The following is a 27478-nucleotide window of genomic DNA, read 5'->3' as shown; positions in this document are numbered from 1 at the left end:
TGGTCCTGGACTTTTATTTTGGGGGAGGTTTGTGATTACTGTTTCGATCTCCTTACTGGTGATTGGTCTATTCAAATTCTCTACTTCTTCTTGATCCAGTTTTGGAAGGTTGTATGATTCTAGGAATTTATCCATTTCTTCCAGATTGTCGAATTGGTTGGCATATAGCTTTTCATAGTATTCTCTTATAATCTGTTGTATATCCGAGGTGTCTGTTGTAACCTCTCCTCTTTCATTTCTGATTTTACTTATTTGTGCCTTCTCTCTTTTTTTCTTGGTGAGTCTAGCTAAAGATTTGTCAATTTTGTTGACCTTTTCAAAGAACCAGCTCTTGGTTTTGTTGATTTTTTCTATTGTTTTTTTGGTCTCTATTTCATTTATTTCTGCTCTTTTATTATTTCCTTTCTTCTACTGATTTGGGGCTTGGTTTGTTCTTCTTTTTCCAGTTCCTTTAGGTGCATTGTTAGATTGTTTATTTGAGACTTTTCTTGTTTGTTGAGATAGGCCTGTATCGCTATAAACTTCCCTCTTAGAACCACTTTTGCTGTATCCCATAAATTCTGGCATGTCGTATTTTCATTTTCATTTGTCTCCAGGTATTTTTTGATTTCTTCTTTGATTTCTTTATTAACCAATCATTGTTCAGTAGCATTTTGTTTAATCTCCACGTATTTGTGGCTTTTCTGATTTGCTTCCTATAGTTGATTTCTAGTTTCATACCGTTGTGGTCAGAAAAGATGCTTGGTATTATTTCAATCTTAAATTTATGGAGACTTGTTTTGTGGCCTATTATGTGATCAATCCTGGAGAATGTTCCATGTGCATTTGAAAAGAACGTGTATTCTTCGGTTTTTGGATGGAATGCTCTGTATATATCTACTAGGTCCATCTGTTCTAGTGTGTCGTTTAAGGCCAATGTTTCCTTATTGATCTTCTGTTTGGATGATCTATCCGTTGGTGTAAGTGGAGTGTTAAAGTCCCCTACTATTATTGTGTTACTGTCTATTTCTGTTTTTATGTCTGTTAATAATTGCTTTATATATTTAGGTGCACCTACATTGGGTGCGTAGATATTTACAAGTGTTATATCCTCTTGTTGGATTGTTCCCTTGATCATTATGTAATGCCCTTCTTTGTCTCTTTTTACAGTTTTTGTCTTAAAGTCTATTTTGTCTGATATGAGTACTGCTACCCCAGCTTTCTTTTCATTGCCATTTGCGTGGAGTATCTTTTTCCATCCCTTCACTTTCAGTTTGTGTCTTTAGGTCTGAAGTGTGTCTCTTGTATGCAGCATATATATGGGTCTTGTTTTTTTATCCAGTCAGCCTCCCTATGCCTTTTAATTGGAGCATTTAGTCCATTGACGTTTAAAGTAGCTATTGATAAGTATGTACTTACTGCCATTTTTTAACTTTTTTTTTTCTCAGTGTTTTAGTAGTCCTTCTCTGTTCCTTTCTTCTTCTATACCGAATTGATGGTCACTTTAGTTTGACCTCAATCTGAAAGCTGTACTCTTAACTCCCCTCCTCCCTCCTTTTATGTTTTTGATAAGATATCTAACCTCTTTTTTATGTATTTGTATCCATTATGTTCTAATCATGGAAATAGATAATTTTTCCTATTTGTGGTCTTCTCTTTTCCCCTTAAATCAGTCCCTTTAACATTTCATGTAGCACTGGTTTCTTGTTGATGAACTCCTTTAATTTTTGCTTGTCTGGGAAATTTTTGATCTCTCCTTCCATTTTGAAGGATAATCTTGCTGGGTAGAGTATTCTTGCCTGTAAGTTTTTTCCTTTTAGCACTTTAAATATATCATGCCACTCTCTTCTAGCCTGTAAGGTTTCTGCTGAGAAGTCAGCTGATAGCCTTATGGGGTTTCCTTTGTATGTAACTTGACTTTCTTTTGCGGCTTTTAGGATTCTCTCTTTATCTTTAATTCTGGACATTTTGATTATGATGTGTCTTGGTGTGGGCCTCTTTGGGTTTATCTTGTTTGGGGCTCTCTGTGCTTCCTGTACCTGGATGTCTGTTTCCTTCCTTAGGTTAGGGAAGTTTTCATCTATTATTTCTTGAAATAGATTCTCTGCCCCTTCGACTCGCTCTTCTCCCTCCTGGACACCTATAACACGGATGTTAGTGCGCTTGATGTTGTCCCAGAAGTCCCTTTGACTATCCTCACTCTTTTTAATTCTTTTCTCTTTTACCTGTTCAGCTTGGGTAATTTCTTCTAGTCTTTCGTCCAGCTCGCAGATCCATTCATCTGTATCCTCTACTCTGCTTTTGAGTGCCTCTAGTGAATTTTTCATTTCCAGTATTGTATTCTTCATTTCTGATTGGTTCTTTTTTATATCTTCCATTTCTTTGTTGACATTCTCACTGAGTTCATCTATTCTTCTCCCCAGATCAGTGAGCATCCTTAACACTCTTTGTTTGGACTCTCTGTCAGGTAGGTTGCTCATTTCTGTTTCACTTAGTTCCTTTTCTGGGGTTTTGTCCTGTTCACTTACTTGGAATGTATTCCTTTGCCTCCTCATTTTGCCTCTTTCCCTGTGCTTGTGTCTACGTATTAGGTAGGTCAGCTACGTCTCCTGCTCTTGGATAGGTGACCTTATGTAAGTGATGGCTTAGGAGCCCTGCCGTGTGCTTCCCTCAGTTCTCAATGTTCCAGGGGTGACCCCTATGTGGGTTACGTGTGTCCTTCTGTTGTGGCCTGTTTGCTCTCCCTGTAGGCGCCCAGGGAGGCTGAGTTATGCTCCTGGCCAGCTGTTGTAATGGTCAGCTGCTTGTAGTTGTTGTGGGCCCTTCAGTCTCTTTATCAGGTGTGGGGAGCCCCAGCACAGTTGGCTGCAAGTTCTAATACCACATTTGTGTTGCAGTATTTCTTTTAAGTGAGTAGGCCCCCAGTGTGGCAGGTTGTTAGGCTCAGGGCCTTACAATTGCTGTAAGCCTCTAGCCTATTAGGTCTCTTGTCAGCTCTCTGAGGATTGCAGCTGGGTGGGGCTGGCCTCAGGCACAGGAGCACCCAATTGTTTCAGGCTTTGGAAGGTGGGGCAAACCCCCTATGTGTGTCTTTGAGAAGCACAAGTCTTCTGCAGCTGACAAGCCCTGCCGCCCACAGGTCCACACACACAGTCAACACAGTCCTGCCCCGTGTGTGTGCCCCGACCTCCAGAAGCGGACCCAGTCTCTCCACGGCGGGAGCCCCACACACTCCACCACTGCCCCACACTCTCCACCCGCTCCTTGTGCAGTCCTGCCCCGCTGAAGTGGGCTCAGTTGCCAGGCAGCAGAGAATACAGTCACCAATCTATGCAGGCTCACAAGTTGCCTGAGGGCTTGTTGTTGGGTGGGGCCAGTCTCTAGGGTGGGCTGCCTGCCCTGGCTGAGCTGGATTAAATCTGTGCTCTAGCGGGTGGGGCAGACCCTGGGCTAGCAGGCCCCAGGGAGAACTCCAATGGCGTCTGTGTCAGCACGCCCACACCAGGCCACAGCAATGGCCACCGCCAATGTCCCGGTCCCTGGAGAGGTCTCACCTCTCACCGAGATGCACCCAGGGCCTATTAGGTGAGTCTCTTTTCACCACAGCACTGTGAACCTTTCTTTCGGGTGATTTTAGGTTGCTTTCTGAAACGGGTGAGTTTGCGCGTGGGCCTTTTAAGAGCCAGTTTTAATTTCTTTGTGAACCAGCTTTTCTGGGGGTACTCCCCAATGTTTTAGTAGCAGGCAAAGTCAGATATTATGCCACTCGTCTCCATTGTGCTGGGTCCACAAAATGCCCACAGCGGCGGCGCTCCCCGGCTCAGGGCCCCGCGCTTCCAGGGAGGCTGCATACCTGTGGGCTGCTCCCGGGTGGCCGTGAGGCACTGCGGCTTGTGAAGGTGGCGTTTTTCCTCTCCAGAAGGGAGTTTCTGCCTCTTCCACCTCAATTAGGATTGTCCGTTGTTGCAGGAGTTCCTCTTATCCAGTTTTCAGTTCTGTCTCAGGGGTAATTTTTCCACGAGCAGTTGCAAATTGGTTGTGTCTCCGGGAGGAGGTGAGTTTAGAGTCTGCCTACGCCGCCATCTTGACTTCGCACCCCCCCCCCCGTGATGACTTTAGATACAACACCAAAGGCACAATCTGTGAAAGAAATAATTGATATCTTGGATTTCATTAAAATTTAAATTCTGATCTTGGTCATCATCATGGTGGTGTGAGAGGATCCCTTTGTCTCTCCCCTTCAATCCACAGCAAGTAAAACATCCATAACCCAACAAAGGCTACATTGCCCAACACACCAGGACACCAGAGAGATCCACCCATTGGTACATACAAACATGGGTGGATTCGAGCACATAGAGGAGGCTAAATAGGGGAACAGCAGAGGCTGAGCCCAGGGCCCTGGATGCCCAACCACAGAAGCTGAGCCATCCACCCTCACCCCCAGAGAACCCTCTGGGCACCAACAGAGGCAGGCCTGTGACTCCAGCCAGCCGCAGCAGCACCTGCAGCCACAGGGAGTGGAACAGCAGCAGAGGCAGAGCCCTGTAATCCTAGGCCTTCTGGCCACAGCGCAGAGGCTGGCAGCAGGGAGACATGCACAGAACTCCAACATCCCAACCACAGCAGCACCTGCAGCGAGAAGATAATGGGCAACAGCTGAGACAGTGCCCTGCAAACCTGGCTCCCTCCCTCCCTTCCCCTCCCCCCACCACTATGGTGAAGCTTTCGACCCAGGTGATCCTGGAAGCAGCAGAGGTATCAGCCATTCCTGTACCCCGGCTGGAGAAGCCAGTGACCACAGCAACACTGGCAACAGCAAGGTATTAGTGACCCCCAGAGGTGCAGACTACGAGGACAACAGTACCAGTGACCCCACCCCAAATAGATGCAGTGGAGGGTGAGTCGTGCAGATCCTCAAATATATCCAGAGGCAGGTCAGGTAAGAGAAACCAAAAACTAGTGCTGTAGTGGCACCTACTGAAAAACTTAAGAAAAGCCTCTAATAAGTTGGAATCAAAACAAAGCTATACCCAAATAAGAAAGGTGTTTGCTACAACAAATGCACCAGCAGAGGGCAAACTCAGCAACTGCCACGAAAAGCCTCAGTAACATGCCATCACAAAAAGAAAATAAAAATTCTCCAGAAACCAAACATAAAGTCATGGAAGATTGTGATCTAACTGATAAAGAATTCAAAACAGCTGTCATGAAGAAACAATGAGCTACAAGAAAATTCGGAAAGGCAATTCAATGAGCTCAGGAATAAAATCAATGAACAGAAGGAGTACTTCACCAAAGAGATTGAAACTCCAAAAAAGGACCAAACAGAAATTCTAGAGCTGAAGAACTCAATAAATGAGATGAAGAATAAAGTAGAAAACTTTGGAAATAGCACAGATCATATGGAAGAGAGAATTAGCAAGCTTGAAATGATTCTGGTATAAGAGGAGAAAGAACTAAGATTTTTTTTACAGTAGAAATTCTAAAAGAAATATCCAACTCCATTTGAAAGGACAACATAAGGATAATGGGTATTCCAGAATGAGAACAGAGAAAGAAGGCAGCGGAGAGCTTACCTAAAGAAATAATACCTGAGAACTTCCAAAACCTGGGAGAAGTAACTGGATATACAAGTACATGAAGCTAAAAGAATACTCAATTATCTCAATGCAAAAAGACCTTGTCCAAGACACGTGATAATAAAACTGTCAAAAGTCAATGACAAAGAAAGAATATTAAAAGTAGCCACGGGAAAGAAATAACCTACAAGGAAACCCCATTAGACTATCAGCAGATTTCTCAGGCCAGGAGAGAGTGGAATGATATATTCAAAAATATTGAAAGACAAAATCTCTCAGCCAAGAATACTCTACCCAGCAAAGTTATCCTTTGGATATAAAGGAGAAATAAAGGCTTTCCTAGACAATCAAAAGCTGAGGGAGTTCACTGTCTTTAAGGCTGCCAAAGAGCTGAGCAGTGGAGGATGGTAACATGGTAACCTAAAATGCCACAAGGCTCTCTTACTGAAATTCAGCAGTTTTTTTCTTCATTAAGTATTCCCCTGGATATTGTAAATTTTTGGTTAGATTCTGCATTGCGGGTGCAGGTTGCTGCCAGAGGATATGATATGGACCTTATTCTCAAACAACTGTGGTTGTGTGCGTTGATCTGGTATCACCCTGAAGGATTAGCTCAAGGATTTGCCTTTTTTTCACCTACTTTGGAGCTTTCCCAGAACTGAGGGAAACAGCTAACAATCCATAAAAGAAAAAAATGATAAATTGGACTTAATCAAAATTCAAAGCCTTTTCCCTTCAAAAGACACCATTAAGAAAATAAAAAGACAAGCCACAGACTGGGAGAAAATATTTTCAAATCATATACCTGATAAAGGACTTGTAACCAAAATATATAAAGAACTCTTACATCTCAATAATAAGAAGGGAAACAGCCTAACTGAAAAATGGGCAAAATATTTAATAGACATTTCTCCAAATCAGATATACAAATGGCCAACGAGCAGATGAAAAGATGTTCAATATCATTAGCGATTAGGGAAATGCAAATCCAAACCACAATGAGATATTACTATCTATAGCTATAATATAATTTTTTAAAAAGGAAAAATAACAAGTGTTGGTGGGGATGAGGAGAAATTAGAACTCTCATACATTGCTGGTGGTGCATGTAAATGTAATAAATGTAAAATGGTGTAGCCCCTTTGGAAAACACTTTGGCAAAAGATTAAACATACCATTACAACAGGACCCAGCAATTCCACTCTTAGGTATCTACCCGAGAGAACTGAAAATATATGTCCATCCAAAAACTGGTATATGAATGTACATAGCAGCCTTATTCACAAGAGCCAAAAGGTGGAACTAACCCACATATCCATAAACTGATGAATGGATAAATAAAATGTGGTATATACATACAGTGGAACATTATTCAGCCATCAAAAGGAATGAAACACTAATATGTGCCACAACATGAATAAACCTTGAAAACATCATGCTAAGTAAAAGAAGCAAGTCACAAAAGACCACATATTGTATAATTCCATTTATATGAAATGTCTAGAATAGGCAAATCCATAGGCACAGAAAGTAGATTAATGATTGCTTGATGTGGGGGGTGGCAACAAGGATTAACTGCAAATGGGCAAGGGAGAGGTCACTGGAGTTATGGAAATGTCTAAAATTGGACTCTGGTGATGGTTGCACCACTCGATAAATTTACTAAAAAATCTTGAAGTGTACACTTAAAATGGGTCAGTTTTATGGGATATAAATTTTGTCTCAACACAAAATTTTAAAGACACTCTGGGAAGCAGAGAAAAAAAAGAAAGCTCATATCTTTGGCAACTTATTAGGTATCATACAGAGCTCATGAGGCTGTTGTATGTTGTTGTTGTTGTTGCTGTGGTGACAGTAGGAGTGGTGGTTTGCCCATGAGGGCTGAGGGTCAAGCAATGATACTGGTATTTTAAAATAAAAATTTAAAAATCAATAAAACAGAATGTTGTTGGCTTGAAATTTGGAGTAGCAGTGGGGCAAAGAGAAGTGGATGGGTTTAAAAATACTTAGGATGCAGAATTGACAAGATTTTGTGCTGAGTAGATATAGGGAATGGGGAAGAGTGAGGATGTCTCAGACTTCGCATGCTTAAAGTTGAATCCCTGTTGTCCTCCCAAAGTTACTGTCCTCCTGTGCCGCTAATCTCAGTGAGTTGGATCAGCATCCTGGCACAGAGTAAGCATTCATTGATTGTCTTTGGAGTGAAAGAATGAGTGAACAGAGTGAAAATGTGGCCAAACAAAGCATTCACCAGGTCCTGCCAAACAGCCAGTCCTAAACTCACCCTCAAGGTTGGCTCAGCAGATGTCTATCACAATTTCCCGCTCACTTTATCGACCATTTGGGAAATCATCAGGTCCCATGCCCAGGAGAACACCCACCTTCATATCAGCCACACCTTGCCTAGAACCTGCAGGTGTGGCACAGACCAGGTTTTGCCAAGAGCCTCTTATCCTGCAAATTCTTTACGTGAGGGCAATGGCAGGTGCATGTACAGCATCGGGGACTGTTTTGGTGTTGTAGAAAGAGGGTCACGATGGTGCCCAACTGGTAGATCTATGTTCACTTTGGCTCCAAGCAGAAAGAGACTCTTCCCACCAAAGAGATTTATTAATCCAGGGACCTCCCTCCCCAGTCCTGACAGGCAGAAAACACAGCCGCCAGAAACACTGCAGATACCGAGTGATCAGTTTGGATATTTTACTGCTGTTCCCAGGGTTGACAAGCAGAGTCACGCAACTGCTTGTGTTTCCTGATATAGATACCAAAACCAGGAAGTGATCCGTCCCAGTCCACACTTCCCAGAAATAAAGAATGACGTGGGACACGCAAAAGATGCCCCCAGACTCAGGCAAACCAGCAAACATTCCCTGGTTATGGAAGAGAAGTGAAATTTGCAACCCAGAAGGGAAATCTGGCTGTGTGAGCAGTAGAATTGAGGGTGGAGACATTTGATGAAGTATACTTTTTTAAACCTCTGTTTAGATAGTATCATTAGATAAACATCCTTTTCAATGATAAAACCCAAGTCATTTCTGGCCCTTTTCCTGGAAGAGCTTTTTGCTGCCGTCAGTTTATAGGAACAGCAATAAGAGGCCATTTTCTGGGCATGGAGCCCAGGACTCAAAAGGAGGCTCTAGAGAACATCTGGTCTGCTTGATATATAGAAGCCAGCATTGCATGAGTGTGTTTGTGTGTATGTGTTTCTCCCATGCTGACTCATGGCCTTGAAGCCTCTCTGGAAACACCCCCACCACTCTAGCCAGCCAATTTATACACACCCCTTCGGCTCCTCCTTGATTCAAATGTTAGGTCAAGAGGAAGAAGGAAACTGAATTCAAGAGCTGCTCTCAAGCATCTAGAATTCTCTGTACCTCACCTTTTGAGAAGAGAGACTGACCCCAGCTCTGCCTCAGTCCACTACAAGCTGGGCTCTCGTCTTAAAGCACCAACTTTATTTGAGCCTTTGGATAAAACTGAAAGAAAAGAGTCCACGAGTACTGTGGATTGTGCAGGAGGCAGGGGGCTGACAACTGGCAGTATAAACAGAAAGATGGCAGGCCCGAAGCCCAGCATTGAAACAGACCCTGAAATTGAGCTTTTCGTGAAGGTAAGTCTTCTAGTTATAATAACAGCATATAGAATGTATTATTTCTTGACACTGGACCTCAGCTTCTTAAAAAATAGTCAACATTTGGGCTAGAGAAAGGAAATAATTTTGTAGTTGTATTCCTACTCTGAGTCCTATAAGGATGCCTAGGTGTTTGGTTGCTCTTAGATGACAATAGGAAAACATCTCATCTGAAAAAGGCAAAGAGATATGGTGAAAAGAGCTCTAGACTGGTTGGTAGTCAGAGCAACTAAATTGTATTCTTAGTGGCTTCCTAAGTAACCTTGAACAAATCCTTCCCTCTCTCTGGACCTTTGTTTCTCCATCTATACAATGAAAGAGACTGACAAATGGTCCTTGAGGGCTCTCCAGCTCTCGCAATCTGTGTTTTATGAGGGAGGTTTTGGAAGGCCTGAATGGGGTGAAAAGAGGGCCAAGAATGGCCTGATAGCCCCATTCCCACACATAGCCCAGACAGAGCTTTCTAAAATTCTCCCACAATGGACGAACATCACAGCAGGGGCAGATGGACACTAGGGGAGAAAAAAGCCAGGAGTTTGTGTACCTTTTATACGAGGAGGAGGCATTTTAGAATGCTGCACTTCCTCTTTATGGTCTGCCTTGGGTTGTTTTTTTTTATATCTTAACTTTTCAGAAAAGCCCTTTGGAAAACCCCTAAGGCAGGAGAAAGGAACATGTGTTTCTAAATTAGCTCATCAAGAAAAATGAATAATTTTGTGTGGGTTATTCCAAGTAGAAATTACATAGTTTTCTAAATCCTTGTTCATACTAACTATTTTTTCTCTATATTTTCATTGACTATTGGAAGTACTCAGGAAGATAATAATAATAATAAAAATATCTTGCTTGAGCCTTTTCTAAACACTTTACATATATTATCTCATTTAATCCTAATAACAATTTCGGAGATAGGTTACTAGTAGTATCAGCAGTAGTAGTGGCAGCAGTACACATCATTGTAATTTTTAGATAAGCAACCGAAGGCAATAAAGTTTAAGTAACTTGCCTCTAAAACTATATAGCCTCTTGACAACTTACAAAGACATAAAATAAGGTATGCTTACCAAATTTTAGGTTAAACATCTGTTAGCTGAAGTAATACTTTTATAATTATTTAAAAATATTTAACTGGTCACATATATACAGCAAGAACATAATCAACCTGCCTTTGCAAAATTATAGGAGAGAGATCCTTGTATGCCTGCATAGCAAAGTAATCCAAATAAGTGTTTGCTGGACTATGGGGCATAAGAGCTACTTCTCCTATCTCTGGATTCTAGAAAAACATGTGACTGCTCAGACGTGATATAAATAAGACTTAATTTCCTAACTGGCCTTTTACATCTACCAATTCTAGACCAGAGATAATGTCTCTTCATAGGGTAACTAAAGTGTTTCATTTGTCTAAACTATTCATTCAATCCAATCAAACTCCTGTAACCAGTTGTTGGCATTGATCTGTGTGTTTATCTTCATAGACTTCCCATATTTGGGTGGTAATCTGGACAGGAGAAGTTAGCAAATCAAACATTGGATGAGGAAATGTTTAATTAAATAATAACTTTCAGGTTAAAATAATTAATCATTTATTGAGTACTGCTGTGTGGCAGGCACTGTGTTAAGAGGTTCATTATTAACTCTGTTTTATGGATGCAAAAACTAAAGCAAAGAGTAGCTGAGTAACTTTGTCCAAGGTCACATAGCTAGTGAATGGCAGGGTTAGGATTCCAATCCTCTAAAATAGCTATGTCTACTATTATTCAATTGTTTTCAGTTTGGCAAACTTTTTAGGAAAATTTTCCAGAATTTCATTGGATAGAATCCTTTAGATGTAAGCTTATCTAATGACATTGATACAATTTACAGATTTTCTGGAAGAACCTTGAGTATCATCTGGTCCAGGTTTTTGTTTTGCTTTGCTTTAAGACGTGTTCCACAGATCTCTACAAGTTTCATATAAAATACTGGGAGGGGGCATAGGGATTGAGAGAGGTGAAAAATGTTAGAGTAAGTTTAAAAAACACGGCTCTTTACCAATGATACCAATTTATAGATAAGTAGTATCTTTCTAAAGAGTAAATGAGTCTATTTCTCCAGCTACCTCTGGCTGTTGCTTAAAAACCCTACCACAACTTCTTCCCCATACCACTGATAGCATCCGTACAAGAGGTTAAGCACTTTCCCGTTACAATTAAGAATTTATATCACAGCACCTATGTGTTCCATGTAGTCAGTGAAAACATTGCCTTTCAGCTCTGAATAATTTGGGCAAGATTTATATCCAGGAACTAAGAACGAAGGATTTTCTAACACACATTTTATTTTCTCTAAATGCAGAGTTTATCTTATTGGTGTGTTGTTCATTTTTTTTTTTTTGTGAGGAAGATCAGCCCTGAGCTAACATCCGTGCTAATCCTCCTCTTTTTGCTGAGGAAGACCGGCTCTGAGCTAACATCTATTGCCAATCCTCCTCCTTTTTTTTCCCCAAAGCCCCAGTAGATAGTTGTATGTCATAGTTGCACATCCTGCTAGTTGCTGTATGTGGGATGTGGCCTCAGCATGGCTGGAGAAGCGATGCATTGGTGCGCGCCCGGGATCTGAACCCAGGCCGCCAGCAGCGGAGCGCACACACTTAACCGCTAAGCCACGGGCCGGCCCTGTTGTTCATTGTTAAATGGAGTTTTTGTGTTCTCTATCAAACGCTCTAAAATTTAGTTTTAGTAGATTTGTACATAACATTATATAATCTAACATTTGGGCCAAAATTCTGAATGTAATATTTTTGTCAAAAACATTTTATCTACATGGGAAAGAAGAAAGAGATGATACTCTTCTCTGAATGTTCAAACCATTTTCAAAGTCTCTTAGAACTATTATAAAGACTGACTAATAAAAAAATCCAACAAAACTGTTAGATGGGAAAAAGCAATGCTTAAGATGGTGGGTTCTGGAGTAGACAGTCCTGGATTTGCTATGTGAGAAGAGTATATACATCATCAACGCTTGTCTAGCTGAGTGTTCTTGAGCGAGTCAACTTCTCTGAGCCTCAATTTTCTCATCCATAAAACAAGAGTAATAACAGAAACTACCTCACAGGATCATCTTCATTGTGAGCATTAAATAAAACAAATACATAAAACACAGTAGCCGTTAACATAGTAAACACTCAATAAATGTCAGATGTTGTGGTTATTATTATTTTTCATGTTTAGAAACTTAGATCACAAACACAAAGAGAAAAAGTTGTTTTGATAAATGAGCACATCCTGTGTTTTCCAGCTAAAGATACAGTACTTAAGAGGTAGATAATTCATCAATCAGGTTAAAGAATGTACATCCTAAAATTTTATGTGATGGCACTTTAAATCACCATATTATAAATGGAAAAAAAAACTTCAGTTTTCCTGTAAAACTTTAGTGCATTTCCTCCACACCTCACTGTTTTGCCTCTCCTTTTGCCAAAGGCAACCCGCCCTTCCTGCTGTATCTATTATCAGACTCCATTCTTCTTCCTGCTTGCCACCTCTAATCATGTTTCCACTCACTAACCTCAGTTCTGATTGGATCTTTAGTCTAACTTCTGTTACAAAAGAAATGCAGCTACCAAGGTTGGTTGCCTTTTCCTGTACCTCTTCACTCCCTGACATCACAAAAGATCAACAATAAACATTATTTCTTCTGTCTCATCCACTGCCAGGGAAAAGAAAATTTGCCAAACAAATAGAATTATGCCTAGGGCCTCTGGGACCTTAATATTGCTAGAAATGACAGATCAGAGCAGCTTTAAGATGAACTACCCTCATTTCCTTCTACAGACTGAGGCAAAAGAGGAAAAAAAATTGGATCCAAGACATGAGAGATGCTGATGGCTTGGACTTGGGTAGCTAGCACCTAACAGTGTCAGACAGATAGTAAGCATCAAATAAACATTAAATGAATGAATGATGTAATAACCATGGCAAATGAGAGAACTGAACTTATTTGGAGATATTTATAGGTAAAACTGATAAGAATTAGTGTTGGAATCAATGTTAGGAATGAAGCAGAAGGATTATTCCCAATTTTCTAGTTTGGGCAACTGAGTGGATGGTGTCTTGTCTGCTCAGGCTGCCATAACAAAATACCACAGACTGGGTAGCTTGAACAGCATTTATCTTCTCACAGTTCTAAAGGCTGTATGTCCTAGATCAAGGTGCTAGCAGGGTCGGTTTCTGGTGAGAACTCTCGGTTTATAGATGGCTGCCTTCTCACTGTGTCCTTGCATTGTGGGCATAGAGAGAGGAAGTGAGCTTTCCAGTCTCTTCTTATAAAGGCATTAATCCCATCATGAGGGCCCTATCCTCATGACCTCTTCGATACCTAATTAACTTCCCAAAGTCCTCACCTCCAAATACCATCGCATTGAGGGGGTGGTTAGAGTTTCAATATACCAATTTGAGGAGGAACACAATTCAGTCCATAGCAGAAGGCAGTGCCATTCACAGGATTAGGAACCCTAAAGAAAGAGTAGGTCAATGTGTGGAGTAAAGAAAAAGGAAGGAATTCAGTTTGGGATATACTGAAGATTAAGGTGTCTAAAATCTGGATCTCCCATGAGGACACTACATCAGTTATAGCCCTCTCAAAAAGTGGTTGCCTTTTCTTCCTCACTCCTCTTGCCACTGAGCCTGGAGATGGGGTAGATGTTCTTGAAGTATCCTTGCTCCTCATTCCTGTTTCCAGACCATTCTACCTCCCCCATCCAGAGAAATACCTAGGTTGAGTCTCCTAAAATCAGACTAAACCACCCATTAAGCCTCTTTGTTAGAGTAGTCTTCCCAACTCCAGGTCATTCTCCCTTATTTCTTGAGGATTTTAACTCCTGGATCATTGTCACTCTCTCCAACACTATTTCTGTCATAACGCTTGGTGATTTTAATATCTACACAGATGACCCTTACAATACTCTGGCCTCTCAGATCCTTGAGTTCCTCTCCTCCAGTGGTCTTGTTCTTCACCATCTTTTAAGCACCTCCTTCCAGGGTCATACCCTTACCTTTGTCATTGCAATGTCTGCAACCCCTGCATAGTATTTATTTGAGGGTTTTTTTTCATAATATTTGTTGAGGAATTTGTTCTGCTTTTTGAACTTTTGTATTTTAATATACCTTATTAAGGTATAATTTACATAAAATAAGATGCACCTATTTTAAGTGCACAATCCAAAGACTTTTGAAAAATGTATAAACACATGTAACCACCACCCCAATCAAAATATAAAATATTTCCATCACTTTAGAAAATTCCCTTGTGTCTCTTTGCAGTCAATCTTCCCCAGTCTACCCTGCTACTCCCCTGCCAGGCAATCACTGATTTGCTTTCTGTCAAAATACATTGATTTGTATTTTCTAGAATTTTCTATAGATTGAATTATACAGTAGGTACTCTTTTTTGGTCTGGCTTCTTTCACTCACCATAATTATTTTGAGATTTGCCTATATTGTGTGCAACAATAGCTCGTTTCTTTTTATTGCTAAAGTATTCCATTTCATCCATGTACAATGTTTATCCATTCACCCATTGAAGGACATTTGGGTTGTTTCCAGTTTTTGGCTATTGTGAATAAAGTTGCTATAAACATTTGTTTGCAAGTCTTTCTATGGCCATATGCTTTCATTTCTCTTGGGTAAATATCTAGGATTAGAATTGCTGGGCCATATGGTAGGTGCATTTTTAACTTTGACAAACTCTGTAGAAAGCAGTTGTACCATTTTATAATCCCAACAACAGTGTATCAGTTCCAATTGCTCCACATTCCTGCCAATACTTGATATGGTCAGTCTTTTTAATTTCAGCTATTCTAATGTGTGTGTGATGGTATCTCATTGTGGTTTTAACTTACATTTCTCTGTTGACTAATGATGTTGAGCATCTTTTCATGTCCTTAATTACCATCTGTATATCTTTTATGTAGTGTTTAAATCTCTTACCAATTTTTAAGTTGGGAAGTTTGTTACTGAGTTCTAAGAGTTCATTATTCATATATTTCATATATTTTAGATACAAGATGTTTTTATTTTCTTGTCAGTTCTTTTGAAAAGCAGAAGATTTTAGCTTTGATGTCGCCCAATTTATTGAATTTTCCTCTTCTCTCCCTCACTCTCTGAATCCCAGCCACACTGACCTTCTTTCAGTTCCTTATGTATGCCATGCTCAAACCTGTTGCAAGGTCTTTGTATATGCTATTCCCTCTGTTTAGAATGCCCTCTTCATGCCCATTCACATAGTTAACTCTTACTTATCCTTTGAACTCAGTTCAAATGCCTCTTTTTCAGGAAAGGTCTTCCCTGACAAACCCCATATAGATTGCATTTTTCTGTTACACACTCTCATACCACGCATGTCCTTCCTTCAAAGAATTTATCTCGGTTTAAAGCTGAGAGTTAATCTGGGGGACTATTTTTTATTTTAATATGTTTTTCATAGATATAATGTCTGGTCTATGTTAAATACATGATTATTTGCTCAGTAAATATTTATTGGGAGAGTGGATGAATGAGTGAAGAATAGAGGGTCCACAGGTAAACTCAAGTATATATAAAACTTCAAAGCAGAAAAGTGCTGTTTTTCATCAGTAGGAGAAAGATGGATTTTTAAATGAATGGTTTTAAGACAACTATTAACTGTTTGTAAAAAAAAAAAAAAAAAAGAAAGAAAGAAAGAAAGAAAAATACTAAAGCTGGAGTCCCAATACACTTCTTATGCCAAAATAAATTCTAAACAGATGAAACAAATGCAAAAATGAAACCATAAAGTTACTAGAAGAAAACACAAGAGAACATCTTTATAGCAAAACAAAATAAGAAAGTAATTTTTTTATAATCTTGGTGTATATAATGGCTGTGTAAGCAGATCAGAAAAACCAGACTGCACAGAAGAAAAGAATGTGATAGATTTTATGTAAAATTTGTCTTACTTAAGACATGTTTCTAAAATTACCTGTAATGTGTATATAAAAGAGTTAATATCTTTAGTAAACAAGTAATTTTTCCAAATCAATAAGGAAAAAGTCGTCACCTTAATTGAAAAATGTAAAATTGTCATGAACAAACAGTTCACAAAATAAGGAAATCAAATGGCCAATGAACATATGGAAAATATCTTTCAAAAAGGAAACTTGGCAGGATCTATCAAAATAGAAAATACACATACTCTCTTTACTCAGCACTCATTTTAAGAAGTAACTCTAAAGAGGATAATCTCAGAAGTGGAACAAGTTTTATGCCCAGAAATATTTGTTGCTGAAGTATTTAGAGTAGCAAAAATTTTAGAATATCTGAAATGTCCATTAATAGGAAATGTATATGTTATATAAATTCTGGTAATATATAAAATTTATTATTAGTAGTAGTACTCATCACACTTGTAATTTTGCAAAAATGAGATTATTTGATTCATTATCTCTCTCTATCCACAGATGGTAGAATCCATGGGATTAAGGACTTCTAACTTTGTCTCTAGCAACTAGCTCTTTTCCCAGTAGGCACTCAATACATACTTGTTGAGCAAATGAATGAATGAGGTCTTTCTTGATCTTAATAGGCTGGAAGTGATGGGGAGAGTATTGGAAACTGTCCCTTTTGCCAACGCCTTTTTATGATCCTCTGGCTTAAAGGAGTTAAATTCAATGTGACTACTGTTGACATGACCAGGTAAGAGAAAGCATGACATGTTTCATTCTGGGGATTGAAATTGGTAGACACTAATACAATGTTGGTGTTTGTATAATGTGTACTTTATCTAGAGGCCTAACTCTGCTTATTTTCAATAATCATAGAAAGCCCGAAGAGCTGAAGGACTTAGCTCCAGGTATCAATCCTCCCTTCCTGGTGTATAACAAGGAGTTGAAAACAGACTTCATTAAAATTGAGGAGTTTCTAGAGCAGACACTGGCTCCTCCAAGGTACAGCATTTAACAGGATATTGTTGTTCTTGAGATAATCTATTTTATTGGGCTATTTATTGCAGATTGACAATTCTTCTAAACATCTATTTTTCAATGTTAGACCTCTCTTTTGCTATCTTTCTAGAAAAGTTTGAAAAGATCCTCCTTGATCACTTCATATATTATTAGAAAACTTTGCTACAGAATTATTTATTTAATATATGTAAAACTATTAAAACTTTATGAGCTGTAGGTAGAATATTAGGGAAGGGAAAAGGATAGACTTGTAAACCTGGGAAACGCAGGTAAATTTGAGCCACATTTAATTTCAGTCACATTATCTGATCCATAATGAAGTTTGGGGGCATTTATACTGATAGAAATCAGACATTTTATTGTAGAGCCCTCAGAAGGTCTTCAATTTTGAAATAGCCTTTAATTCAGTCTGATCGCTTAGCTTTGCAGGTTGGGAAATATTACGTCTACTATGCATAAACTTCCCCCTTAAACTTCAAATACACAAAGACAATAGATAGGACATTTCAAATTATTTTTTTAAATATATACCATAGTTGAAATAAGAAAGTAAGTTCTCTGTAGTCTAGAAATAGAGAAAGAACCTATAGTGGGGTAGGAGTGAGGGTGCAGGGTAATAACACTGTATAGCCCATGAGGACTGGTCAGGACTAGGCCTTCACATCACTGATCGCATGAGGGAAGAACATACCCAACACAAGAGCTAGAGGCCAGGAAACAAGTCTCACACAGTTAGCCAGAGGCCAGAACTGCACTGTCTATACTTGAATGACAGCTGTATATCTCTGCCCACCCAGGATAGTATCTGGAAACAAGAAGCCTGCTGTACTCATTTTTTTTTTTTATTGTCGTGCAACAAATTACCACAAACTCAGTGTCTTAAAATGACATTCATTTATTATCTCACAGTGATCACCGGTCAGGAGTTTGGCTGTGAACTTAAAACTGCTCTAAAAAATAAAGTCTTGAGCCAGCCCTGATGGCCTAGTGGTTAAAGTTTGGTGGTCTCACTACCTCAGCAGCCCGGGTTTGTTTCCCGGTTGCGGAACCACACCACTCATGTGTCAGTTGCCATGCTGTGGTGGCAGCTCACATAGAAGAACTAGAAGGACTTACAACTAGGATATACAACCATGCCCTGGGGCAAGTCTTAATCATAAAATATGTATATAAAGGATAAATGACCGTTTCTATCAGTCCATAGTTCTTCCTCCATAAGAAACTAGGGATACTATTCTAGATTCTCTTCTGTGTGCCATACTAGGTTTCTTTCATCCATTATTGATGACTTCTTAGATTTTAAGCACCTGCTCCAAGTTTGTCCTATAAGTATTGAGTCTTATTTTGTTCTTTTCTTATCCTCCTCTACTACTTCCTCCCCTTACACCATCTGCTCCCCAACCTTTTCTTGCTCCCCAAAAAAATCTGTTGTGAAAAAATCTATTGTATATCTTTCCATTCCTTTTTCTATGTTCATATAAGCATAACAATAGGAAGCATAATTTATAAATATTGCATCTTGCTTACCTCACTTCAAACAACATTGTTAAAATCCTTAAACTCTTCTAGGGTAGATTTAACTCATTATTTTAATGGCTGCATAATAATCCATGTCACAGATGTGCTACAAGTTGCTAAACTATTCCTCTACTGATGTACATTCCCTTTCCTTCCAGTTTTTTACCACTACAAACAGTGCTATAAATAACATCCTTGCTCGTGTGTCCTTATATACTGGTGTTTTTATTCCTATGGAATAGATTCCCGGGAGTAAAATTCAAATGGTATATATCTTTTAAAATTTTTACTGCCTTACCCTTCAATGTATGAGAGTACACATTTCCCACATATCTGTCATACTATGTGTTACCACTCTTTTTAAATTTGTGCTGATCTAATGGGAGTAGTGATATCTCATTGATCCTTTAATTTGCATTTCCCTGAATAATAGGTGAATTTGAGCATCTTTACATGTGTTGGTTGATCATTTGGTTTTGTTCTGTGAATCATTTTGTCAAATCCTACTGATTTTCTATTAGCTTATGTATCGGTTAAGGTTGCATTCAACTCTGGTAACTAGAGATCCAAAAAGTAGTGACTTAAATAAATATAGGTTTTATTTTTCTCATATAATAAGAATCCAAGAATGAGGCATTGTAGGGCTGGAATGACAGCGCCATAATTTCACTGGGGATGCAGGTTCTTTCTAATCTTTCTTCTTTGCCATCCTTCAGGCGAAGCTTCCAGTCTCAAAGTTAACTCATGGTGACAATATTTCTGCTAGAATTCCAGGCAACAGATCTAACTCCCACATAAGAAGAAGGAGAATAACAAAGGACAAAAGATGCAAGCCAGCTTTAATGAACTTTCACAGAAGCCACATTTAACAATTTCCATTTATAACTCATTATCCAGAAGTAATTCACAAGGTCATATCTAAGTACAAAGCGTAGCTAGGTAATGTAGTTTTTAATCCAGTAAATATCTATATGTATATTGCCACCTCTAACAAAATAAGGCTCAGTTAATAGAAAGAAAGAAACAGAAAAAGAAAATGGTACATAACTGTGATATCTGCCATAGTCTGCCCTTCTAATCATCCAAATAAATGTGTGCATCCTTCTTCCCATACATGGAACACACTTACTCCCAAGAGAGATAACTTCCAAGTCTCATACAGTTACTGCATCCAGCTCAAAGTCCAGGATTTTTGGATGATGTGCAACATCTCAATTAGATACTAATGGTCAAGCAATCAAACAAAATAAAAGACAAGTTCTCTCCACTCACTCCTTGACACATCCAGTATTCAATGGTGGAGCAGAAATTGGATAATTGGAATAAAAACTTCCATTTTAAAAAGGGAATATAGGGTAACACACACCAATCATTCATTCATAACAGTTACCATTGTTGGAGAAACAGCTGAAAGATTGTTTTTAAGTTTTGGTGTTACAAACAAAGCTAAAATCAACTTTCTTTTTACAAGGCTCTCCAGAGAAGTTATTTAGTCTGCCATATTGTTAGATGTGGGATCCCTTCCATATAAACGTGGTTTTATCTAAATTTTTAAAACCTGTTAGATACTCCATCAATGAAAATGGTGGAATAGAGAACTCCAAACTCCATCCCTCCATAAAAGCAATGAATATCCTGGTAAAAACTGTAAGAATCAACTTTTCCATAACTCTGGTGGACTTCTGAAGGATTGACTGAAGGGTCTGCCTTTTTTTTCACCTACTTTGGAGCTTCCCCAGGCATTTGTGAGGCAGCTTCCCTAGTGGCATTCATGGAAGTTATTTAAAGGCAAATGTATTAGCCACTTCCACATGGGGCAATAACACTTGGGGAAAGCAATAGACAAACTTAAAATCTTGGGAAGTAAGAGGCTGGGATACTTGGGGGATACTTAGAGGAATAAGGGCTTTAAAAAGCATTCATGTATTCTAGGAAATCTAGAAGTCCACGCACATGTGCACATTGACTTATGCTCAGAAAAAGACTTGAGAAGACCCTAAGCTCTCACTTCTGGTTGAGCTTCAGGCACCATGCAAGCAGAAAGGGAAGGCTAAGGCAGAACTGCAAACTGCCTACCTAAGCATTGAAGGAGTGCCCCAACACAGAGCCAGCCTGCAAAGACTGGGAGAGCTTTTTTTTCTCTAGTGTCTTAGTTTTGGTTCTAAGAGTTTAAGGAAATCTCTGTCAAATCAATAACTGACTGAAGATAATGGGACAAAGATTTCAGTAGCTGTACACAACAAGGAACACAGACTTTACAAAATTACTTCAGAAAATTCACTAAACAAATAAACAACACCACCCACAATGAGCAGCAACAACAAACTCTGGGGAAGGGAAGAATCTGATTTCCAGACTTTCCACATTAAAATATTCAAGTGTCCAGTTTTCAAGAAAAAAATATGAGGCATGTCAAGAAACAAGAAAGTATGGCCCATTCATGAGAAAAAAAGAAATTAATAGAAACTGTCCCTGAGAAAATCCAGATACTTGATTTAATAGACAAAGACCTTAAATCAACTGTCTTTTAAATATGTTTAGAAAGCTAAATAAAACCATGGACAAAGAACTAAAGGAAACCAAGAAAACGGTGTCTCAACAAGGAGAGAATAGCAATAAAAAGATAGAAATTCTGGAATTGAAAAGTGCAATAACTAAAATGAACAATTCACTAAAGGGTTTCAACAGCAGATTTGAACAGATAGAAGAAAGAATCAGCAAAACTGAGCATAAGTCAATTGAGATCATCCAGTCTGAGGAAAAGGAAGAAAATGAACAGAACCCAACAGATCTGTGGAATACCATCAAATGTACCAATATACATATAATGGAAGTCCAAAAAAGACAGGACAGAGAGAAAGAAGCAGAAAGAATATTTGAAGAAATAATGGCTGAAAACTTCCCAAATTTAATGAAAAACATAAATCTACACATCCAAGAAAGTTAATGAACTCCAAGTGGAATAAATTCAAAGAGATTAACACCAAGGTACATTACAATCAAATTATCTAAAGCCAAAGCCAAAGATGATAGAATCTTGAAAGTAGCAAGAAAGAAATGATTCATCAGATAGAAGGGATCCTCAATAAGACTAACAGATGATTTTTCATCAGAAATCATGGAGGCCAGAAGGCAGAGAGATGACATATTTAAAGTTCCGAAACAAAAAAAGTCAACGAATTCCACATCTGGAAAACTATCCTCCGAAAATGAAGGAGAGGTTAAGATATTCCACATGAACAAAACCAAGGGATTTTGTTGCTAGTAGACCTGCTCTACAAAAAATGCTATAGGGAGTCCAGGCAGAAATGAGAGGTGACTAGACAGTAACTTGAAGTCATATGAAGAAATAAGGAGCAGCAGTAAAGGGAAAAAAAGCACATGATCATCTCAATTGATGCAGAAAAAGCATTTGACAAAAATCCAACACTATTTCATGATAATATTCAACAAACTAGGAATAAAAGGGAGCTTCCTCAACCTGATAAAGAACATCAATGAAAAACTCAGATAACATAACTCAATGGTGAAGGGTTGAAAACTTCAACCCTAAGATCAGGAACAAGACAAGTAGGCCATTTTTGCCACTTCTATTCCACATTGCACTGGAAGTTCTAGCAGAGCAATTATGCAATAAAAAAAACATGAAAGTCATCCAAATTGAAATGGAAGAAGTAAAACTATCTCTATTTTCAGATGGCATGATCTTTTATGAGAAAATCCTTAAAAATCCGCTAAAATTCTATAAGAACTAATAAATGAATTCAGCACAGTTGCAGATACAAATCAACATACAAAAACAAATTGTATGTCTATACACTATCAATGAATAATCCAAAAAGTAAATTAAGAAAGCAATTCCATTTTCAATAGTATCAAAAATAATAAAATACTTAGGAATAAATTTAACCAAGGAGGAGAAAGACTTGTACACTGAAAACTACAAACCATTGCTGAAATAATTTAAAGAAGACCTAAATAAATGGAAAGACATCTATATTAGTTTCTTAGGGATGCCATAACAAAGTGCCACAAACTGAGTCGCTTAGCCCAGAAATAAACCCACACATCTATGGACATCTAATTTTCAACAAAGGAGCCAAGAACATACAATGGAGAAAGGAAAGTCTCTTCAACGAATGGTGTTGGGAAAACTGGACAGCCACATGCAAAAGAATGAAAGCAGACCATCATCTTATACCATAGACCAAAATTAACTCAAAATGGATTAAAGACTTGAATGTAAGACCTGAAACCATAAAACACCTAGAAGAGAACATAGGCACTACACTCTTTGACATCGGTCTTAGCAGTAACTTTTTCAATAGCATGTCTCCTCAGGCAAGGAAAACAAAAGAGAAAATAAACAAATGGGACTACATCAAAGAAAAAAGCTTCTGCACAGCAAAGGACACCATCAACAAAACAAGAAGACAACCTACCAATCGGGAGAAGATATTTGCAAATCATATATCCAATAAGGGGTTAATATCCAAAATATATAAAGAACTCATACAACTCAACAACAAAAAACAAGCAACTCCATCAAAAAATGGGCAGAGGATATGAACAGAGATTTTTCCAAAGAAGATATACAGATGGCCAACAGGCACATAAAATGATGTTCAACATCACTAATTATTAGGGAAATGCAAATCAAAACTACAATAAGATATCACCTCACACCGTCAGAATGGCAATAATTAAAAGGACAAGACAAGAAATAAGTGTTGGAGAGAATGTGCAGAAAAGGGAACTCTCATACACTGCTGGTGGGAGTGCAAACTAGTGCAGCCACTATGGAAGACAGTATGGAGATTCCTCAAAAAGTTAAGAATAGAACTACCATACGATCCAGCTATTCCACTTCTGAGTATTTATCCAAAGAACAAAACACGCATGCATAAAGACATATGCACCCCTATGTTCATTGCAGCATTATTCTCTTAATAATACTACATTGTGTGTATATATATACACACACACACACACACACACACACACACACCACATCTAAGTGTTTTGTTTTCATTTTTTCATATTGGTTCTATACCTTTTGTATCAAATTGTTTCTAAATATTTTATACTTTTGTCACTATTATAAATGGATTATGCTATAATATCCATTTCTATCCGGTCATTGCTAGCATAGAAAAGTTATTTTTTTTAATGTTTGACTTGTATTTAGTCACCTTGCCAAAATAGCTCATTAATTCTAGTAATTTTTTCCTATACTTTCTCGGGTTTTCTAAGTATACAATTATATTGTTGCTTCTCTTCCAATAATTATACTGATTGCTTTATGTTATTGCCTTCCTCCAATTGCTAGAACCTCAAAAACAGTGAATAAAATGGGCAAAAACTCTCTGCCCTAGTAGAATTTACATTCTAGCTGTGGAAGACAGTAAATAAGCAAGATAAAAAGAAAAACACAAACTATTTTAGATAATGATAAAAACCAAGAAAAAATAAAGCAAGGGAGGGATAACTCCTAACATAGTGGGTGTTAGGGACAGGGGAGAGTTTGCAATGTTAGATAGGGTGGCCAGAGAAAGGCCTCACTTGGAGGAGATATCAGAAAAAAGATCTGAAAGAAGAGGGGGAGCAGGCCACATGCATATATGAGGGAAAGCACTCCATTTAAGGGCAGACCAACTGAAACAGCCCTGGGGCGAGAGCTTGTCTGGCCTATTTGAACAAAAACAAGGTCAGTATTGAGTGAAATGAGTGAGGAAGAGAGTAGGAGGAGATGAGAGTGAGGAGGTAAGGTGGAGTCGGATCACATTGGGCTCTGAGTATGAATGAGATGGCCACAGTGCAGGGTAATGAGTAGGGAGAGACATAATATGACTTATATTTTAACACTATTGCTCTGGCAGCAAGTGGAGAATAGTCAGGGAGTGTGGGGGACAAGCATGAAAGTGGAGAGAATAGTCAAGAAGCTGTTGCAGTAATATAGGGCTTTGGACCACACAGTGGGCAGTGGAGATGGTGAGAAGTGGACAGATTCTGGGTACATTTTGAAAAGTAAGCTGGCTGGAGTTGCCGACAGATCAAATGAGAGGATGGAGAGAAAGAAAGTAATCAAGGAAGATGACTGTTTGGTCTGACCATTTCTAGTTGCTGGTGGTGTTTTTTATGAATAGGAATTGATTTCCATTGAATACTTTTCCTGCATCTACTCATTATCATATGGTTTTCCTTTTTAATTTGCTAGTGTGATGAATTAAATTATTACATTATTTTATTTTATTATACTAAATGAACTTTGTATTACTAAGAGGAGGACATCTTGGCTACTTTTTTTCATCCTCTCCATACTCTTTATTCCTTCATTTGTTTTATGAGTTACAATATTTAAAGTCATATTTTTTCATACTACTTATCTTTGAAAATGTATTACCACCATATGTTCTGCCAAATAGGCTTTTAGGAGCAACTATGGGGACCTAACTACCATTTGAAACATTGTTTCTACAGGTAAATGAGCTCTAAACTCCAGACAGCTGATTTCCCAGTGAACTTTAGAAACTAAAGTATTCTGAGATTGGGGAAAATACATATTTCCAATGAGAGATTTCTCAGGACCTTCAGTTTCCAGCACAATTTTCCAAAACTTCCATTCTCAGTAGAGTGCAAGCTGGGACACCTTGTCTCTGTCTTGTTATGTGTGAATGATAGTGCAGTGATGTTTCTTTTCAAGGTATCCTCACCTGAGTCCCAAGAACAAGGAGTCCTTTGATGTGGGCTGTAACCTCTTTGCCAAGTTTTCTGCATACATTAAGAATACACAAAAGGAGGCAAATAAGAGTAAGATATCTTTTTTTAAATCTCTGTTTTTCTCACTCGCTCACTCTCACATTCTCAACCCAGATAAAATAGGATTTTCCTGAATATATAGTGTATGTTGGGGAATACCCTTCCTCTCATTCTCTGCTCTCTCCTCTGAAATTCCCTTGCATGAAGTTTTATTAGATTTGGAACCCAAGATTCAATTTAGCAATTACCAATTTAGCTCAATTAGAGCATTGACTTGCCAGGTGTGAACTAACTGCAGGACTGTATTTCTTAGCCCCTCAACTTTCCCAGTCCTGTGTACCTTTAAGATATCTTAAATCATAGTACTACCATCTCCCACAAACATTCTTGAATAGGTTTAATATCCTCTGAATCATGAGAGCTATTAGTCTCTGATTCTACTTTCTGACTCTTCTGTGTTGAATGATAACATGCATCACTTTTCTTTCTTTCTTTGACTCTCCTCCCAACGCACCTCCTCAAGAAAAGTCCAAAAATATTTCCACTCACCATTTGATTAACATCTGACTCTGTCTTATCAGTGGGTAGCTGAGCGTTCTAGTTAACTATTTAGATTTTGAAGAGCCAGTGTAAGCAATGTGTATAGATAAAGATGTTCAAATGTGTGAAAAGCATATTGAGAATGTATTTAGTCATGAAGACAATACATTTATAAGTAACTCTATGACTTCATTGCCTCAGATTTTGAAAAATCTATGCTCAGAGAATTCAAGCGTCTGGATGACTACTTAAACACCCCACTTCTGGATGAAATTGATCCAGACACTGCTGAGGAACTCACAGTTTCCAGAAGATTGTTCTTGGATGGAGATCAGCTGACACTGGCTGACTGCAGCTTGTTACCCAAACTGAACATTATTAAAGTAAGTCTTTATAGGGTAGGCTGAATGGTTTGTGAGGGGTTTTGGAGTTGTTAGCACAAAGCACAGTGACCATCCAGTACGAGGTTGTTATATGATGGCTTTTGTCATCATCATCATGCACAGTGTATGTCTCCTTTTTCTCCTCAGAGGAAAAATCCATAATCATCTCCTCTGGGAAGCATAAAAACTTCTTGTTTCTTTCTTCCTAAATCAGAAGGTATTTTCTACTGTCTTGTCTATAAAACAAGGGTAATATTACCTATTTCACAGAGTGGTTTAGAAAATTAAATAAATTAAGGCATTATAAGTGATCGTGTGGGCTATTAATATTATTGTGATAATTTAATCATTAATTTAACAAATTCTTATTGAACAGAACTTATTCTTTCTCAGGTCCTATGTGTCTACATGTCTATGCCAGACACAGAGATTACATAAAGAAATAAGACATACTCAGGACCCTAAACAAATTCTTAGTCTAGTGGGGAGATATGTGCTCTTTTTCTGTGCTTCCTTCTTCTAAACATATTCATAATTAAATACAGCATAAATGTAAATATGATTGCAAGCATATAGCTTTGTTTACATTTGTAGGCAAAATATTAAAGTAATAAATCCTAAATTCTTTAAGTTTATTTTGTAGTACTTTTTGTGGAGATAACATATCCTCAACGATCTTGACGTTTGAGATATGTTTCTACACACTAGGCATGTTAATGTTGCCTCTTAATACCAACTACATTTTTCTCTTTTTTTCCCTAAAACTTAGGTTGCTGCCAAGAAATACCGTGACTTTGACATTCCAGCAGAATTCTCAGGCGTCTGGCGCTATCTACACAATGCCTATGCCCGTGAAGAATTTACCCACACATGTCCTGAAGACAAAGAAATTGAAAATACCTATGCAAATGTGGCTAAACAGAAGAGTTAGGACAGCTCTTTTGGTAGAAAAAGCTCTCTTTTCACTTGTTATCATATTAGAAAGGTTTTTGGAAATAAGAATATGGGAAACATTGTTTCCTCTATCCAACTCTATTATGAAAGAGAGCACTATATTATCTGTATCTAGTTAGTCAAAACTATCTGCCCACTGTGTATTTTAAAAGTCTTAATATTGTCACTTCAT

At 38.4% G+C, this 27478-nt stretch overlaps 1 protein-coding gene across 1 annotated transcript; it reads left to right on the top strand.

The window, feature by feature from the left end:
* The first annotated feature begins 9114 nt into the window (after window positions 1-9114).
* Window positions 9115-27478, top strand: CLIC2 (chloride intracellular channel 2). Its single transcript, XM_058535336.1, has 6 exons — window positions 9115-9171; window positions 16774-16883; window positions 17009-17134; window positions 25374-25480; window positions 26171-26352; window positions 27122-27478. The coding sequence occupies exons 1-6, from the start codon at window positions 9115-9117 to the stop codon at window positions 27281-27283; spliced, it is 744 nt and encodes a 247-aa protein (XP_058391319.1). The 3' UTR covers window positions 27284-27478.

The sequence above is a fragment of the Diceros bicornis genome, chromosome X (genome assembly GCF_020826845.1).
Source record: "Diceros bicornis minor isolate mBicDic1 chromosome X, mDicBic1.mat.cur, whole genome shotgun sequence".
Lineage (NCBI taxonomy): Eukaryota > Metazoa > Chordata > Mammalia > Perissodactyla > Rhinocerotidae > Diceros > Diceros bicornis.
Note: the sequence above shows the minus strand (reverse complement) of the source record. Positions and strands in the feature narration are given on the sequence as shown.